The 19,193-nt window shown below is 38.9% G+C and overlaps 1 protein-coding gene across 1 annotated transcript in view; it reads right to left on the minus strand.

Moving 5' to 3' along the window:
* Positions 1-2,497: 2,497 nt before the first annotated feature.
* The window catches only part of LOC104542404 (B-cell receptor-associated protein 29-like), a 22,221-nt gene continuing 5,525 nt past the window's right edge, over positions 2,498-19,193 (minus strand). The window contains 5 exon segments of the mRNA XM_010186696.1: positions 2,498-2,536; positions 3,940-4,040; positions 11,752-11,863; positions 14,510-14,645; positions 19,140-19,193. The exon segment at positions 19,140-19,193 is cut by the window's right edge and continues 8 nt beyond it. Of these exon segments, the coding sequence (XP_010184998.1) occupies positions 2,498-2,536; positions 3,940-4,040; positions 11,752-11,863; positions 14,510-14,645; positions 19,140-19,193 (442 nt within the window).

Genomic DNA, 19,193 nt, shown 5'->3' on the forward strand with positions numbered 1-19,193 from the left:
AATTTAAAACATTACCAATAAGAAAGTTGATCCACCCAGACTTCTGCAGGCTCTGAGCACATATAGAGCATCATGAAACAACGCAAATGCAAAATACTCTGAAAGACTTGCCATCTACTGAGATTTCTAGAGACACTATTTAGACTTCTAATTTGACAGAAGAAACATGTTCTTTCCAAGAATTCAGTTCTACAAGGCAGATATTACAAAATATTTTCAATCTGAGTAGGAAAGGATTATTTTTATGTGAACAAATCTGGGACCCCAAAGAGCTGAGCACATGGTAACACAACTCAGTAAATGTGACAGTAGAAAAATTACGGTGGTCATATTCTACTCTGTGACAGGGAAATCTGGTAATTGATACAAATAATGCACATGACAGAAGAAATGACTGGAGGCAAAGTAGAAAGTCTGGGATTTTAGGCAATCTCTAATTATTAATTAAGGAAACATTCTCTGTGGCCTGATATGCAGGTTTTTTTGTTTTGTTTTAAGCCATTGTGTCCCTGATCTCTCCACAAGCGGCTCCCCATCTCCCAGGCAGCCAGGACACTGCTAGGCCGAGGTGACAGATGTAGTTACCAAGGGCAGTGTGCGAGTACCTTGTGTTGAATGCACGTAGCACAGGCCTGGCTTCAGCTTATGAGGGAGCAGCACATACCGCTACGCTCTCCTGCACGCTTCAGTCATGCTCCACAGCAAAAGTTACTGTAAAGTACTCGGACTCCCTTCTTGAGGAGAAGCACTGATACCACCAGTGCATTCACAGCTACCTACTTTTTGTTTCATGTTACTTTTTCGAAGATAATTTTTTTAGGGATGGAGAGTCCAGTGCATAATCTGTCCTTGTAAGTTGCTAATTATCTACTTAATTACTTACTTGTACTATAAAAAGAAATACTTTAAATTTAAGGAGTAGATAACAACAGTAAATAGTAAGTAATATTTGCTTTTGTTCTGGATCTTAAAGTAAGACAAACACGTACATTTTTAGTTCTGTTATTAAAAACAACACTTATCTAACGCTTACCTCTAAGGTTTCCAACCATAGCCTTTAGATCAGACTGGAGATAACACTCCGCCAAAATTTTAAAAATTTCAGAAGGGGGACAGGGAAGGGAGAAAAAAAGAAAAGGTGCGTTCAAGTGCATCACTAAAACCTGTGTTTATGCAGGTATTAGTACCTGTAGCTTTTTCTGAAAGTTTTTATATGAATAAACAAATTCCTAGTGTTGCAGAAACTCCAAGAACCCATTCTGTACTTCAGCAAGGATGAAGTGTTTTTTTAAAAACATATGCATTCTTATTTAATATGCTATGTTAATTTGCTTTACAGTACTTAATACACTATGCTCAAATTCTAAGCTAAACAAATTATACTTCCAGAGCAATCAAAAGTACCCCTATGAAGAAGGCTGTATTTCCAGGAGGAGTTAAATACCACCAAGTTAGAAGTGTATTTTGTTCTTTGTGTATATACATATTAACTCTCGAGACAGTATACTGGGAGAGATTTACACAAATAAACCCCAGAAACTCATGAACTTAAACCAATCCTTTTAATATAACAAACATATCCAACTTTCAAATATAAACTTGAACCAACTAACAAAAAGAAACTCAAAGCAACTTTCTGAATGCCAAAAAGGGCTTATGCAAAACAGTGCGCATTTATTCGAGGTATCGTATCCATGAAAACAAAACAAAACAAACCAATCTATCTACATTTAAAAAGATTTTTTACTCAGCAATGCAAAAGAAGTTAGGTGGCACATACAGAGTAAACAGATGTCAACAGTGTAAAAATACAGAATGTTAATACCAACCAAAACTTTGGATATGAAAACTGAAATAACCCATTATATTAAAGAAAAATAAACCAGAGGCATGCACAGTATTATTTGTTAAAACACACTCATCCATGTGCCTAAGTGAAAGTCACAAGCTAGTGAAACGGATTTAGAAAGGCAGTTTTCTTTCCTTCTTGATCTTCCTTAGACTGATTGTCATTCAATTTTCCACTGAAGTGGAATGGCTGATGAAAAGCCTTCAGCCTTCTTCAACCCTTTGAGTAACTGAATTTTTGAAGACAGATGTTGCAAAGGAGGCTGACATAATTGAGTTTGTGATATAGCATGGTATACAACCTTGCTCAAACGCTACAAGCAAATGGTGCATGATCTGGAACCATTCTGGAAGACAAAACCTTGGAGAACAGTCAAATTACTTCCCATGGAATTGAAAGTTTGTTGAGTTTCTCCTCACAAGAGCAGTGACAAACTCCATGGTAAATTGGGTAAGCCACTTAACATTTTATTTGCAACACAGAATATTTTGGCAACCAAAATGTGTTAGAGGAATCTGAACAGTGACCTGCAGTGCATGTGCTTTTCAGAAAAATCAAGTTTCGTTTCAGGTATGCATCGGAAGCCTGAGCAGCACAAAGCTTTTAACATTGAGGCAACTGTACCGATGTAATCTGTCTTAGATGCACCTACAGGTCTTTCTTGTCTTCTGCTTCATTTAAATTGCCCTGAAAAGAGACAAATTAATTTTTTTTTTTAATGTTTGGCAAGATCATTGACTCCAGATGCCACATAGTGCCCCCTTGCAGTCACATCTGATTTGCTCACTCTTCAAAGTTGCAGTCCCATCAATACTACCCCACACAGCACGTGCACTTCTGGTAACAGTCATGCAGCCAACTGCTGCTCCCTGCTCACATTACAGTCAAACTATGCAGCAAACTCCACCAAAAATGTTTTCTGTCATCAATTGATTTATATTTAGGAGCAGCATCTGCTGTGTGCTCAGGTCTTCTGTTCTCTCCATTCAGAGGTAAACACAGAAAACCGTAAGGATGTGTGTTCTCGACCACAAGACTGTTTGAAATGCAGCAGGACTACTACGGTTCGTTACACAGGGAAGCACAACTAAGACAGGACATGCGTGGTGGTCTTAATTCAAACATGGAGATCAGCTGAGCAATCTCTGTAAGAGTACAGGGCGAGGCTGGGAATCAGTAAGCAGCTTCACAGAGTACAGGAAAAAGATTATAATCAGCTCAAATTTGCCTTTTTAAAATTTTATTGATAGTACTAAAGCAGCTCTTCTTGAAAAGCAGATCACCATAATTTTAACATCAAACATTTATTTTCTCCCAAGACCATTACTTGTAAACAAGATAACTTCAATTTTTATTGAATTTTGATTGAATTCTGAGGCAGATGTTAGGCATGTCCTGCCAGACAACTTCAAGAACAAGCAGGGCTCCCAGTTCTACCAGAAATAATTACTGTATATATTGTGGGCATTACAGCCATGCATATATGCAAACTCAATAGAACTGCTAACTCAGCTTTTCCTTGCTATATTTCATTTTTTTATTATTTTGTACTTGAGTTTGAATTTTTATAGTAGTCTGTTTTTAGCCTAGGCTGGGTTTTTTTTTGTTTTGGTGTGGGGTTTTTTTGTTCTTGTATATCAACAGGATTGCAACATTTATAATCCAGTATTGCAAAAGCATGTTTAAAGAGCACACAAAATAAAATTACTCTTATAAATGATGTATATACCACACACACACGCACACACACTACTTCTACCATTTTCTTACAAGATTTCAGTTTGATCAGCACATGCAAAACTATCTGAATCTTATTCCCCAAGTGAAAGCAAAATTGAGTCTATTGATGACCTGAACGTTCTCACCTGAAGTGCAAAAAAAAATAAATAAATGCTAATAGCTTTGCTGTCCAGTCCTTGAAAAACAAAATTCTACTTTTTCAATGAAGTTTAAGGAGTGTTGCCCATTGTAACTTTATGTTACACTAAAGATTTTGGTAAGTTCTCTTGCTTAATAAATACCGAACAAGCAGAATTTTGCTGGTACAGCTTCAGAATGTCGTGCTCACATAACGATCCAGAACCACCTACCTGAAGCCGTTCATATTCTTTCATCAGATGATCATACTCTCTTCTAAGGCCTTCAGACTGCTTTTTAACTGCAGTCACTTCATTATTTGCCTTGTGGAGAGCTGTAAAATATCAGAATTAGTGTTTTAATTATTACTTGTATTCTTGCAGTTTCTTAAAGCTCTAGTTATGTATTAGGGCTCCACTGCACTAGACGGTCCTTCCTCTAAAAAAATTAAATTTAAAACAGAGCATCACAGATAGACACAGCAAGAGATGTGCAGGACAGGGAGGGGAAGGAGAATGATTTGTGTTCAGGAAGGGCAGCATGAGGAGCAGGAAGGAGCTGTAAGAAAGGTAAGGGCAAGACCAATAAAGTGGTGACAGAGCTGAGGAGTCAGTGATGATTACAGTGCTCTGTCACACTGCAAAAGACAGTTCCTGAAAAACAAAACCGTACAACTCCAAAATGAAAATTGTCAGCCTTCTTAAAACAAAGGGGGAACTCAAACACTGGGCAAGATTTTAGCAAAGCAACTGTGGCCATCTATAAAATGTAAGGAAAAAAAAAGAGATAATACATTACTACAAGAGCACAGACATCACCACCCTGTTACATATTTTACCATGTGTGAGTAAAATATATTTCGCTAAAAGCACCACTTTATGAATGAGAAGGCAGAAATGGTGGTGGTAGAACAGACAACTGTGAACAGGTTTTTAACAGGACAAAAAGGAATTACTATTGCTGTTGAGATTGGGAGTAAACTGAGAGCATGTCTGTGCTGCAGGACAAGACAACCTCGGACTCCATAGGGGCCAATTGACAACGCAGGGCAAATCTGCAGAAAGTTTCATAACGCCATTACTCCTGAGCTGTTACATAAGCATTCAAGCAAGGTAATTTAAACATTTTTTACTCCTCTGCTAGAGGCAGGTATCTTTATATTTCTCTGCTGTAGCAGCACAGCCATACCGTAAAAGTTGATTTAAGAAGCACTGTTAATGACCTATAAGACTGCCTCACACAGACATATTTAAAAATAACAAACCTCAATGGTACAAATAAAAGACAGATACATTTGCAACTTTCCTTGTTCCAAAAATGTGAATCTACCCTTTGACTGCAAGCTGCCTGAGACAGGCTGTTCTTTCCCAGAGACCTTCAACACCCTCAAGCATTGCAGTACCTCTGTTACAAGCCCGTTCTCAAAAAATGAGGAGCTAGATGTGGTTTTGTTAAGCACCTTGCTACAAACACTGGTCTGAACCACGGTTCACTTTGGGAGCTCATTCTTGAAACATCCAGTCACAAGAGATTTGGCTTCTCTCCTACACGCAAAAAAGACTTCTTCCTTCAGCATTTCCACTGTTTTTAACTGATTAATTTGAATGTATACGTTCAAAATAATTTTCACTTTAAAAAACTGCAAGTGGTTTTCCAAAAACAGGACTTTTACCCAGCCTAAAATTTCGGACTACAGAAGTTAATTACACTCATGTCTATTGGTTCCAACATGGTCAAAAATTCATCCTATCTCCTGACATCCTTTCTTTCATTTTCATACTCTTACACAGATATCCTTCATCCTGTAGTGCATACTTTACAGCATCAATACAAAAAAACCATTTTCTAAAGGTTTTGGTATTTGGAATAACCATGATTTTCATAAATCCAACAACTCAAACCCCATTGCATTTATTCTCTCTCTGATCTTTCTACTGTTTAAAATATTCAACACTAAAATCTGGAAATCACTCTAAAATAAACTTGTGACAATTTGATTAGCTTCTGATTTTTAAGCTGTAGAGAAAAAACATTTTGCCTCTTCAAGAATTTGCTAATTAAAAGCTATTTTTTCCTTTGCTTAAACGTTCTTGTACATAGTTATAGCAAAAATTAACAATATCCCATTTCTGAAGAAGTCGTAACTCTATGTTACTGATCTAATACTATCCAGCTGTTTACAAGCAGCAGCACAGTACTTCAGTTGCAACTAAAAACTACTGTATCTTTAGAACATGAACAAAATATCTAAAAGTATCCGCAAACCAAGATAGCAAACAAGCCGCTGCATTGTTTCAATGTTTTGACCAAAACAGATGTATGACAGGATCACCTCACCTAACCCTAGGAGGAGAAAAAGCAGAGAACAGATTGTCCTCTCCACCTGTGTTGGCTATGGACAAAAAAAGGGAAAACAACTCCAAAAAACCCAACCCAGATTTATTCCTGTTGGGGCTACACAATAAAAAAGGAGCGCCACATCTTTGCCAACACGAATTCCCCAGTGTGCCAGCTCCCCTGGATGTCGTCTTGTCAAGCAATGGAGACATCCATACATCACTGCTCAACCACTCTGCCATTGCACAAACACTGCAGCGCAGCCAAGTTGATACAGGTATAGTGTCTGCCATATGGATCGTATCATATGAGCACCGATCCAGCAGAGATCAGACGATCCTTTGTGCGCACAATACACGCAGTTATTATTTCTGACTCCCATCTGGCCTGTTACTTTGCCTCACAGGAGACAACAGCTGGACTGGCAGCAAGCAAAGCCCAACAGCTGATTCTTCCTCCCAACTAGATGCTTGAGTAGGCAGGAGGCGAGAACGCTGCTTCTACATTAACGCAACTAATGGGAGGAATAGTCAGTAAGTCCCAAAACTGGAATCCAGCCTCAGTGCTATGAGAGGTAGGCCATCCTTTTTCATTCCTTTCCCCTCCCTTCAAAGAAAAATCAAGAAAATATTCTTAGGGGGAGTGTATCAACGGAAGACATTTATGGAAAACATCCCTTTACACTTAGTGTGTGACTCAAGGTCCATAAACTAAGGTGACATGTACAGTCTGTGAGAAGTAGAGAGCTTGTCCTTCCCTTACCACATTCTCTGTATCCTGTTCCAGGACAGATAGTTTACTTCAGATTCCTCTAAAGCTTAAGCAAGATGAGGAATAAAATTGCTCTGAAGAGGTTATCACAGCCCAGTAACTGTAGCATTTATATTATCTCCTCATTTCAACAAGGATGGAGAAGCAAACAGTAAAACACAATCAAACAGAAACAAAAGCAACCAATTATTCTTCGGGCATTTCCCTGTACAACTGCTAGTCCTGGTCTGACTAAAACACTTCAGTCACAGTGTTTGCTACTAAGGAAACGATCTGGAACTTAAATTAGCATTGCTCACAATACAAGTCTAAAATCCAAATTATTTGGACTAGTTTAGGACTAAGAAAGATCCCTCTCTTTTAAGAGCCTTCAAGTTGAGAAAAAGCTATTCACATTCAAGAATTTAGGCACTGACGGGCAAGAGACTTGCCAACAAATACACCGTAAAGCTGGGAACACAACTTCAGTCAAGTAATTCCATACTAATTCTAAATTCTCTCCCTGAGATATAAAGGTCAAATAAAGTTTAAAAAGAGAAGACAGTGCCAAAAAATTACACACGTATTTGCTCCAAGTACTTTTCTCAACCTCACATGAAATTTTGTAACAAAGAAGGATGTTACAGCATCGTCAGATGGCATAAATGGCCTTGTATAACAAAACCATGCTTGCTGTATGCAGCACCATCCCTTCGAATCAACGGATACGAGTATCAACTCTTGTTGCATGTGACATTGCGCAATGGCTGCCATCAAGGTTATAATCTCATGCTTAAGAAAGGTGATTGTTTGCGGTTTGGATGGGGGTTGTTTATTCGTTTGCTTTTAAAAACTGGGGTGCTTCAGTGGAGCTCAATATAAATACAGTTTTCATACATGGCACCAGCCTGCCTGGCAACACAAAAGCCAAGCTGAACTCTCACTGGCAGTAACAGTCCGATGAAATACGTTCTGATGTCTTTTTTGTTGATCTTTCCAACACCTATAATCTAATAAGCATTTAAGTGAGTGTTGTACATGCACAGCTTCTAGAACAGTCAACAATTAATAGCTATTTCAAAACCAGCCCTCCATATGAATTGTTGCTCTCTCACTCCCATCTCCTACAGCCCTGTGCAACTGTGAAACAAAACGCGCTCTTGTGACACATTCTGTACACAAAACAAACCCCCTTAGAGGACGCGCGGAAGTTTCGTCAGAACTTCCTCCTGTCCTGCTGTATGCCTATGACAACCATATATGTGAATAGAGAGCATATTCAGAAAAGGTTGAACTCAAGTTCAAAAGCAGCTAAATTACTTTGGTGAGCGAGTACCCATTTCACAAAGTGGAATCCTAATGGCAGAGACAAGGAAACCATCTTTGCGTTTTGTCTCAATGTGGCATGACAGGCTCAGCTTAAAGATGCAGTAAGGCGACAGCTCAATAACTGCACACAGGTGCTGTCATGAAACATTGTTAGAAGAGTGAGTGGTCTACCAGCTGGACAGGAGTCTGCCACCAGTGTGTTCTGCTGCAAGACCTTATCGCACTCCTTGTTCTGTGTAAATTTCTGCGGTGTAAATGAAGCTGTAGCCTTTACCATACACTAGGGTAGTATCACCAAAAAATTGACCTAAGATAGAAGGTGGAATAGTATAGCATTGCGGAAGTCTCCCTCCTGCCCAAAAGGTCCCATAATAACAAATGGACATTTCACACATCAGCATTTCCACAGTGTGGGATCTGAGAGTGAGAAAAGAAAGTTAATGTATGAAAAGTGCCACTCCTGCCCCCAACCCAAGGACTGCTGTAAGGTCAGCTGCTTTATGAAACTTCTCTCATACTCTGATGTCATCCCCAGTTGGAGATAGTTTGAGTTCTTGTAGCTTTTTGGATAATTTTTAAAACTATCAAAATGAAACAATACCAAAACATCTCTTCTTTCCCCAGAAAATTCCTTTAGGTCTGAGACCAGCAGTCACACTGAGAGCTCTTAATTATGTGAATCAATATTTTGTTAGAAATTATGTCTAATGTACAGCAGGAGAAACATTCTCACATCCGCACTGAGTGCTCACAGGACTATGTATATTTACTTAGAGGTATCAGTGAGACATTTTTCATAATATACAAGTGTATCAATAAATTACCATCTCAGAAGGTGTCTGAACAGTCATGTTATTACATGTCCAGGTATGCTAAAAATGGGTTTAGGCACTGAAAGTGCTAGCCCCACTGCTGGGTGCCTATAAAGCCCCCAGTATGTGGGTCTGCAATAAGCAGTGAAGAACTAGCCCCCTTTCCTTCACTTCCAGAATGAAGCAAAAAAGGGCATCAAGGGGGATAGGAAAGTCAAGCCTGAAAAGAAAACAAAATTAGGCTGAAATCTTTGTGACTCATTTCCAACCTTTCCTCAGATTTTAGCAATTTTACTACTCAGCCTCTTTATCTTGTATTTTCATCTTCCTCTCTATCTGCCCATAGCACAGTAAGTGTCAAAATCTCTTCTTAACTTAGGATTATGGTTAAGCGGACCAAAAAAAAAAAATCAGGTGGACTGCATTTCCTGGTAAAGGTTGAAAGCTGAAGAACTAGAGATGAGTCTCCTGAAAGCCTGCAATAATCACTGTCTACACTACAATTTCAATCAGAATGGCAGAAAGAGGAGACAATACAGTATTTTCTTTCCAAGAGTTGTAAATACTGGATCAAAACCTTACAGAAAAATCTGCATCTCCCCTGAAGGCGCACCACTAATCTGATACTAAACTGCATCATTTAAATGTTAAGAGGACTTACATTTAGGAAGAAGACTTACATTTAGGACTCCTCCTGGGTGCCACTCTACTGAGGCAACCCACCTTTCAACACGTGGCCTACTATGCAGTAATGTATCACCCTACCACCATGCGTAAGTAGCGAAACAAATGTACCAGACCAGAGCAATGGATATCTGAAACTGCTCTGTGAAACACATTATACATGTTTTTTCATCCAAGCAGTAAATAACCCCAAACTCCAATCAAACAAGAGCGAAATACAAATTTATTACTCTTACTGATAGTATAGCTGAAAAACAAACAAGCAAACAAAAAGAAAACCCCCTAAAAGTCAAACTTCTTAAAACTAGTTTTGCCTTGTTTCATTACTAGTTGACACCCTACACACTCTTCTCTCCCTTCCCCAACCCCCAAATGCCCCCAGAATTTCATGGATTGCACTTTGTGGACGCAAAGGTTAAGATTACTTCAGTCACACGAGCTAAGGGGCATGAAACAAATTGTTACAAATAGGTAAAACAAGCTCTTCAATCTCAGCTTTGGTTTCGTGCAATGCATTGCTCACACTTGGAGAGCATGAAACTCAACGTTCATCTGTTCAGTTGCAGAAGTTTCAAAAGAAAATAGCAAATCTGACTCACATTAAATTTCTAACACTCCATAGAAAGCTGTGTCTACAGATGTGGTTATCATCGCGCACTTTAAGCTTTCTATCAGTTTGCTCAAAATAATGTATAAAAAAATTACAAAAAATCAGATAGACATATCATAGCATCATCTACCTGACCATGGTAATTAATGTAACCATTTCTGTTTTGGCAATACAGGGGATGGCATCATGGCAAGGGTTGTAAATATTTTCTATTCATGCCTTAAAAAGACCCTCTCCCCCACTTTCCCCATAACAAAAGACTCAAGCATGCCTTAATTTATACATCTTTTGGATGGACAACAGTCTAGAGGGAGAACACAGCTGAAGCAGCATGTGGTAAATCTATTTATTCCTTAGCTCTAGCGTTCCTGACTGAAAAGCTTATGTTGTATTAGTGTTACATGCCACCAGTTAGTTTAAATAAAACATAAGCATTTAAGTTTCTCATTGATCCTGTCACTTCAAAGGCAGTTTTCCCTCCTTTCTTTGAGAAAACAGCAGGAGAGGGAAAAACCACAACCAAACCTGCCTGAGAATGTGAACTAATGAGACCCTCTATTTAAAAATTCCTGTTGCCTCAAGGCCAGCTGAAAACAGCTGATCTACAATGCTTTTTCATCCCCACAGCAGACAATGAAAAACTGTTCATGAAATAATTTTTTGTATTTTTACAGGCCTGTAGCAGTGCCATGCCACATAAAAGCAGGGCTATATTTTGAAGACAACATGCTATCTGGTACCATGAAAAATCTGTATTTTGTTCCAGTCTGACTATCTGATTAATCCTTACAAGGTCACTGGCAGTGTTATCTTAAAAACAGTCATTTCAGATGAGCAGGTGTTCATAAGCATCACACACCTTGACAGGTCCCAATAAAACAGAACCAAGCAGGTAAGATCTGCTTCCACCTCAACTTGTGTTGCTAAGAAAGCAGTTTTGACAACCTAAACCTTAAACAAGGAAGCTGCTAGCAAAAGTATTATGTTACAAATTGCAAGACATGTTTCCTTGCAGACAAAAAAAAAAAAAGCTAACACTTCTGCTGCTGGAGATACACGTGCACTTAGAATACCAGTCAAAGACTTTTCTGCTATCTGACTGAAACGACTTTATTGAAAAAACCTCAACCACATACTGTCCATTTTATACAGGGAGAGTGGCTGATACGTATGACATGAAAGATAAATCTGATGCCTGTATGCAACCTGCAATTGATTCCATATCCTGATCATTAATGAAGATGAGTCAACACAACTGAAATATATCAGCTCAATATGTTAATAATTACAATTTAACTAAGGTGTTCAAATTACACTGTACATATTTTCATCATAAAAAGATTTACTAAAATATGGGGATGGCAATGGTGTGTTTTTCCAGTTCCTAGTCAAATGTGAAGAAACAAGTCAAGTGTCCCATAAACTGATGAGGTTAATTAATGCTACACTCAGAATAAATTCTTGCTAACCAGTGTTGAAATAATCTTTTTCTTAATTGCAAAGGAGTCCTAATGAATACTTACAATTTGATGTCTTCTGTAGCTCTGCTTTCAAATGTTCAACTTCCTTCTTCAACTTTTCATCAGTTGCTTCTGCTGAATCCTTCTTTTTACTGCTTCCTTTTTCATTCAAGGCCTATTAAAAACCACAGTCGCTACAATTAACTTCATTTTCATTAGTCTGACATTAACACCAAACAACCAGAGAATGTCAGCCTTGATACTGCAAAGTGTCAGGTTTTATCAAATGACACAGGCAGATACTCAGTCATTCTAGAAAACAAAACCAAAACTAAACCAACCAACCAACCAAACAAGGAAAAAATGCTCTATGTTTTAGGTTTATGGTAATGGCATACTTGTAACAGTATGGCATTATGTCCTGTGCAAGAGTACTTTTTATCTCTGCACTAAGCCCACAGCTTCTGTTTAGGTTACTAATGGCTTTCCCAGAAGACATACACTGGGACTGCAAGTGACAGACCACGGCCATGTTTACATGCAACTTGTTCTAATAATTTATTCCAATTTAAATCATGTGTTACATCACAAATCTCTCCTTGTAAATTTGCAGTTACTTCTTCAATCTTCAGAATACCCCAATACCCCAATTAGATTTCCACTGAAATCCAAGAAACAAACTAGGAAAGGATTCAGGAAGAGTCCTGAAAGTACTAGGCACAAGAGCAGTACAGTCCCTGTACTCTGAAAATGTTGGCACTACTGTACTTCTGCACACTCTTATCATTAAGGCAATTGCTACTGACAACTTAAAGTATTATATGTTAAGAATTAGATCCCATAATTAGAACCTTTGCTCACATAGCCTCTATTATCCAACCAAGCATAATCTCTGTTGTGAAAATGGCAAAAGAAGTGGTAAACACTTAATGAGAAAAAGAGAAGAGATGAACAGCTCTTAGGTGAACTGGTGATATCAGAGCTTACTGGACACCATTGGGAGCAGAGGGGAAAGATTACTTTAGGAAGAAGGAAAAGAACTGTTTTATAAAGACTAGTGAACAGTGCAAAGAAAAGAGCTGAAGAAAATTTTCCAGAACCTATTTAACCAAATAGCAGAGATTGCATTTGACTGCTGGTAACAAAACCACAGTCAATTTGTCATTAAATTGGCCACCGATTGCCTCCTTTACTTTCTGCTCACCTCCTTCTATTAAAAAACAAATCATTATTTCTGTAAATCTTAAATACTGTGCTCCATGGAACCCCTGAAGAGGAGACAGGGCAGACCTTGCACACTAGAGTAAACTTGGAGTATTTATATTTACAGTCAATGCCCTATGTGCAATTGTTCTTGCCTCTTTCAGATGGTGGAATGAAGCATGCTTGTAAATGAACACAAATGCAGGGGCCAAGCTACAGAGGAACTTAATGCGTATTATCTTTATAAAGTTGAAATAAACCAATTCTGAACACTTTGCATCTCCAGTGCAATGGAGATCTAGCCACAGCACGCTGGCTGTATGTGCAGCTACCACTGTTATTGCAAAATATGCAACCAAACACACAAATAGAAACAGACAGGAATACAGTTTCTAGTTTCTGGCTATTGCTTACAAGCAGCTAAGAGAATGTGTTGCTAAGATAATGTGAAAGCAGAACAAAAAAAGAGGACTTTTGGCCAACACCCAACAGGACAGAGAGAATTAAAAAAAAGTACCAGTGTGGAGTCAAGAGACAAATTCCATGGCTGAGGGAAGGAGCCTCGATCATTTTAACAAAATACCAAATCCCAAAATTTTGGAATAATTTCACACTTGAGAAATACCCAACACACTCTCTAGTGATCCTTGTTTTACGACACCTTCTAGAACTTTTTGCCCAGAGTCTGTTCTCTCTGTCCCAAGATTTATTACCAAAAAATTACAGTGCTGGTAACCATAGATACTGCTCCAGGGAAACTGGAAGGAAACCTGTACACACCTGCAGTGAATTTTGTTTTGACAATGTGCCACCCTGGACATCTGGACTCTAGCTTATGGTTCAATCCCTTCCAACAGAAGTCTAACTAATCAATTACAAAAAAAGATTTCAAACATTTATCTTTATTATCTTTGCTGACTTCCCTTACTGTATACTGAACGACAACAGACAAGTGATACCTTAATTTTCTCAATTAATCTCATAAAAAATAACCTATCTTTGGTCCACTGGTGGTTCTTTTACGTAAGAAATGTTTTGTAGTATTCTCATTTATACTACAGCAGTGCCTTACTGAGAAAGGAAGGTATCAGGAATGGCTGACCCACATAAAAATAGATGCAAGAATACAAAATATAATAAATACAAAAAAAAAATTTACAAGTTAGAAAAGACATTTCAGGACTGGAGCAAGTCCTGTTTAGAAGAAACAGCCAGCACGAGAACGGCTACACTGTAGGCTTTTCCATGCTAGACTGCTATAGCTCTGACCTAAACAGTCAACTGTTTAGCATAAAAAGAACAAAATTAGTGTCTCCCTCTACTTTGCCATAATTAGACTCAAAGAGCTATTTTAAGAATGTATTGCTACTTTGATAAAATTTGTATTGGTTAGACAGACATTCATTTATTTGGATTACTTTAGTTTCTCTCTGTTAATAAAATGCAACTGAAATTTGTATTCAGTATTGTGAATTACATTTTTTAAGAACATTGCTCTTCCTTTTTCCACTAGAAGAAAAGCAGCAGAACAGATATTACTCAGTATCAAACCATTCTCAGAGTATTTTGTACTAACTACTTACTGTATAAGAAAATAACTAAAAAAGTTCAAAGATACCTCCTGCAGCTTTTCATTCTCGGCCATGTATTTTTTGGCTGCTTCAGTAGCATCATTTACTTGCGATTCCAGAGCTGCATGAGATGCCATCCCTTTTGCCAACTGAGTCAGAAGGGTAACAGTACGTCTCAACACACTGGTGAAGAAACACAGTGAATAGTACAGTAATTCACAATACAAATAATTTTATAAAACCCAACACAAACCAAAACAACCCCTTTTCTTGCTCTGCATTATATATGAAAAGAGGACTGTTTAAGCACCTGAAGGGAAACAACCAGGCTCACTGATGACAAATAATAGTAAAATAAGACACTGAAAAAATTTTCATCTATCAAAATCTGATTTTTACCTGATGCATAACATCCCTCTTCTCAAAACCCCACAGCCATTAAGGGGTCAGAGAGCTGCCTGCTTAAAAGCTGAAATGCTCTTACATGATCTAGTGTTTTGAATCTCTGAATGCAAGACCCAAACAATGCGTTATGGTAATGAGTACAATGCAAAAAAAGACAAACCCCTCAAAACAGCACAACTTTATAAAAGGCCTTACAATAATAAAATTAGCAATGTGAGCATATTAATCTTCAAAGTATTCTGTCAATACAGCATAAATTTGTTTGTTTGTGAACGTCAGCACTCATATGGCACCTCAAAACTAAGCTTTGCAAATACATCCCTTGATTTGATCTAGTGATTGCCTCTTTGCATCACTACTTTCATTATTCATCTTGGAGTCTCTCAAAGCAGTATGCTACTGAATCAAGAAAAGGCCAAAGCAACACCAAATTAAACTAATTCCTGTAATATAACTATGCAGCCACTCTTCAAAAGAAATTGGAAAATCCAAGTAATCGTCTTTTTCATAACTGAAAGTATATTAATAGACCTTTTGGATTTCAAGGTACACCCTCCTTCCTGCTTTTTCATTGAAAGCTCATTTTCTTACTTTCTTAGTTTTAATAAAAAAGTTAAGGTCCACATGTCACTACTTTTCCAGGGGTTAGCATGTTTTACTATTGCTTATTAACTTAGAGATGCAGCAGTCAGGAGTCAGTAAAGCAGCACTGCTAAAACAGAATCAAAGGATTATGTATGTTGAAAGAGGCTTCCAGAGGTCATCATGTTCAAGCTCCTGCCCAAAGCACGGACAGGTAGAACAGACTGCTTAAAGGCTTGTCCAGTTGTGTTCCCACCATCTCCTATGATGAAGATTCCACTGTCTTTTGGGGTCCTTGTTTCCAGTGTTTGACCACTCTTGATAGTGGAAAATGTACTTTTTACCACAAGTCAGAATTTCCCAGGTTCCTGGTCTGTTGCCTCTTGTCATTTCTGTGTGGATACACTGAGAAGAGTTGGCTTAATCTTCTCTACATCCTACCATGAGACAGCTGTAGAAAGCAATAGGATCTCCCTTTCAATGTCTCTTTTTCTGGCTGAAGCTAAGCTCCCTCATCCTCTCCTCACAGGTCATGTGTTTCAGCCCCCAACCTTCTTGGTACCCTGCTGCACTACTCCAGCATTTTGGAGAGTCAAAACCACACACTCCTGTAGCTGCAGTACCACATGCGACAGATAGAGAGGAATAATCACTTCTCTTGAACTGCTGGCTACATCCTTGCTATCAGAGCTTAGGATCCCCAGGTCCTTTTCTGCAAAACTGCTTTCTACCCAGCCAGCAGTCCCCAGCCTGAATGCTGTATGTGGTTATCCTATAAGATGTCAGACTTTGCATTTGCCTCGGTTGGACTTCATGAGATTTCTGGCAGCACATTCCTCCAACCTGTCTAGCTCTGTCCGAATAGCAGTCCTGTCCTCTAAGGTATCAACCACTCTGATTTGGTACTGTCTGCAAACTTGCTGGGAGCACATTCAATCTCATAATCTAGGTTGTTAATAAGGCCATTAAGCAGCACTGGGCGCAGCACCAAACCCTGAGGGGCACCAGCTGTAATTTCTGTTACTATCATCCCTGGAGCCCAAAGGCCCATAGAATTTTCCACACACATTTTTCTCCACATCTCCAGCCCATATCCCCCCACAGTTAGGCTGTCAGGATACCACAGAAGACTATGTCAAAGGCCTTGCTAAAGGAACACAACATCCACTGCTCTGCCCTTTATCTGCACAGCCAGTCATCTCATTGCAGAAGGCAATATGGATGATCAGGCATGACCTCCACTCAATGAATCTGTGCTGGCTGTTCCAAGTCATTGTATCCTTCACGGCCCTGGAAATGGCTTTCAGGAAGATTTGTTCTATAACCTTTCCAGGGATTGAGGTGAGGCTGATTAGTCTTTAGTTCCCTACATCCTGCTTTTTGTCCTTCTTGAAGACAGATGCAATGTTTGCCTTTTTGCAGTCACCAGGATCCTCCCTTGATTATCGTAATCTCCCAAGGATAACAGAGTACGGCCTTGCAATGACATCAGCCAACTCCTTCCGCATGCAAGGATGCACCCCATCCTAGTATGTCAGACTTGTATATGCCCAACAAGCTTAAGTCCTCCATAGCTGCATGTTTCACTACTGTGGGTAATGTTATATTCCCTACTGACTCTCCTAGAAGGCTCAGAGAATTGGGAGGCCAGACAGCAGACCTTACCAGTGAGAAACAACGTAATGTAAGGTTGGTAATGAGACACTCAACATCTCATTCTTTTCCATATCCTTTGTCATTTGGTCCCCTGCCCCACTGAGCAGTAGGCCCATGTTTTCTTTAGCTTTCCTTTTGTTTTCAACCTCTCATCCTTCTCTGGTTCAGCATGGGGTAACAGAGGGCCCAATGAGCCTTGGCACATTCTTCACATCTCCCAAGACATCAAGTCAGACTAGCAGATGAATGCCTCTGTCCTGCCCAGGGGACAGTCTCTGGTATCTATGACCCTCTTCTTTTCTGTGCAGACAGTTGGTGGATGAAAGCTCAGCTGGCTCCAATGCTTCCACTGATAGGAAGTCATTTTCCTCACCTGTATCCAGTGTTCTGCAATAGCTTTTGTTGTGTTGCCAGAAGTTACAACCTTCCAGCCTCCTCCATTTTTGGGAATTTCCATCTACCATTCCTCTGGAATTCTCCTATTGGCTGATGTGCTAAAATAAACCAAAACTGACTCAAAGAATAAACTAGGGGCATCCAAGTACCCAATCACACATACATGCAGTCTTAACTTGGTTAGGTGATGGTAGTAGCAGAGGATAAGGCAATCCAAGAAACACTTTTTTCCCCCTTCTCTGACAGACATTATGCTTGTTTTATGGATAAGCAAAATGGCTCTACTAAAAAAGTCCTTTGATCTAGCCACTACTGTAGTAGTATTTATTTCTTCTGAATCTTGGTGAAAGGCCAGTAGCCCAAAAAAGGCTTTATGCAAACCTCTTCAAGAGCAGAACTTTTCTCCACAATAAAATCTACTAGGGCCACCTGACAATTTTTCTTCCTTGAAAGTCAAGTGGGACCACCTTTCACCTCTTGTGTAGGACACAATCCAGCTATTTCCTCTCTTGGAGCAGGGATAACAAACATATTTCTGCATATTTACTTAACCTTTCTGCAGGAGGACAAAGAACACAATGCATTCCTATCACTATTGTCCAAGGCTACAGATACCTTTGTTTATTCCAAAGTTTTCCTGCTCAAGTTTTGCACAAATTTTTCCTCAGCACTTCCTTATGTACCATGCTCCTCAATGATACGCTAAAATGGCCAGACATCACTCCAAGGGGAAGTTGATTGTCAGAAGTCTCTGTGATTCCAGGCATCATCTTGCTCTGTGTTCCTCTTGTGTATCTAGGCAATGTCAAGCAGCTTGCTGAAGGAATTCAGAAGAGGCCAGCATTCTTTTCCCAATGTCACCATAAAAATGTACAAATAGGAAATCGTCTGACCAACATGTCTGTTTTTATTCATTCACATTATCTATCTTCAATTAGTTCATGTGCTCCTTGTCCCACTGAGAAGATCTGCACCTTGTTGTGGCTACTGTGAAGATTCACAGGTAGTGCTGGCTGTTACTGCTGTCCTTTCCATTAACCTGATTTATTAGCTGTGTTTAAACATCCTGGAAGAGATACCATGCTTAAGATCATAATATCATAGTAGGCCAGTGGCCACAAAGTGCTTAATCTGAAATAATATCTGAAACTTTCCTCAGAAGTCAGAACATTTTCCTACAGTTCCTAACTTCAAGTGGTTCAAGTCAGACTCAAGCTTTGCTTCTTAACACAGCAGGATGCAATACCAGCTTGCAACATATTAAGATTATTTTAACAGTACTTTAGTTTTTGAGGTTTTTGTTTTTATTCCAGTTTTCCAAGTTCAAAACAAAACATAGGGCATAAATTTCAAGGAAGGAAATAAGTATTCCCTGGAGAAATTTCTCCTGCAAAATGCATGTTTTCCCCAACATTCAAAATGTATCTTTCCATGTGATGCTCGTGTATCCTTCCAATCTTCAAACATTTGTAAGATATTATTTTCCCTGATCTTACTTGCCTCATAGCCCATCTGCTCACACTTAATTCTTTAATCTCTTGATATCAGCCTTCCAATCTCTTTTATAGTTGCATTACTTTGTGAGATACTTTCTGTAAGAAACACTCTATGTAGAAATTAGAAAAATGTTATACTTACAGCCAAAGAAACAAGGAAAAACCTGAGAGATAGAGGTTTCTTTGTGATCGGAAG

The sequence above is a fragment of the Mesitornis unicolor genome, unplaced genomic scaffold (genome assembly GCF_000695765.1).
Source record: "Mesitornis unicolor isolate BGI_N332 unplaced genomic scaffold, ASM69576v1 scaffold50726, whole genome shotgun sequence".
NCBI lineage: Eukaryota > Metazoa > Chordata > Aves > Mesitornithiformes > Mesitornithidae > Mesitornis > Mesitornis unicolor.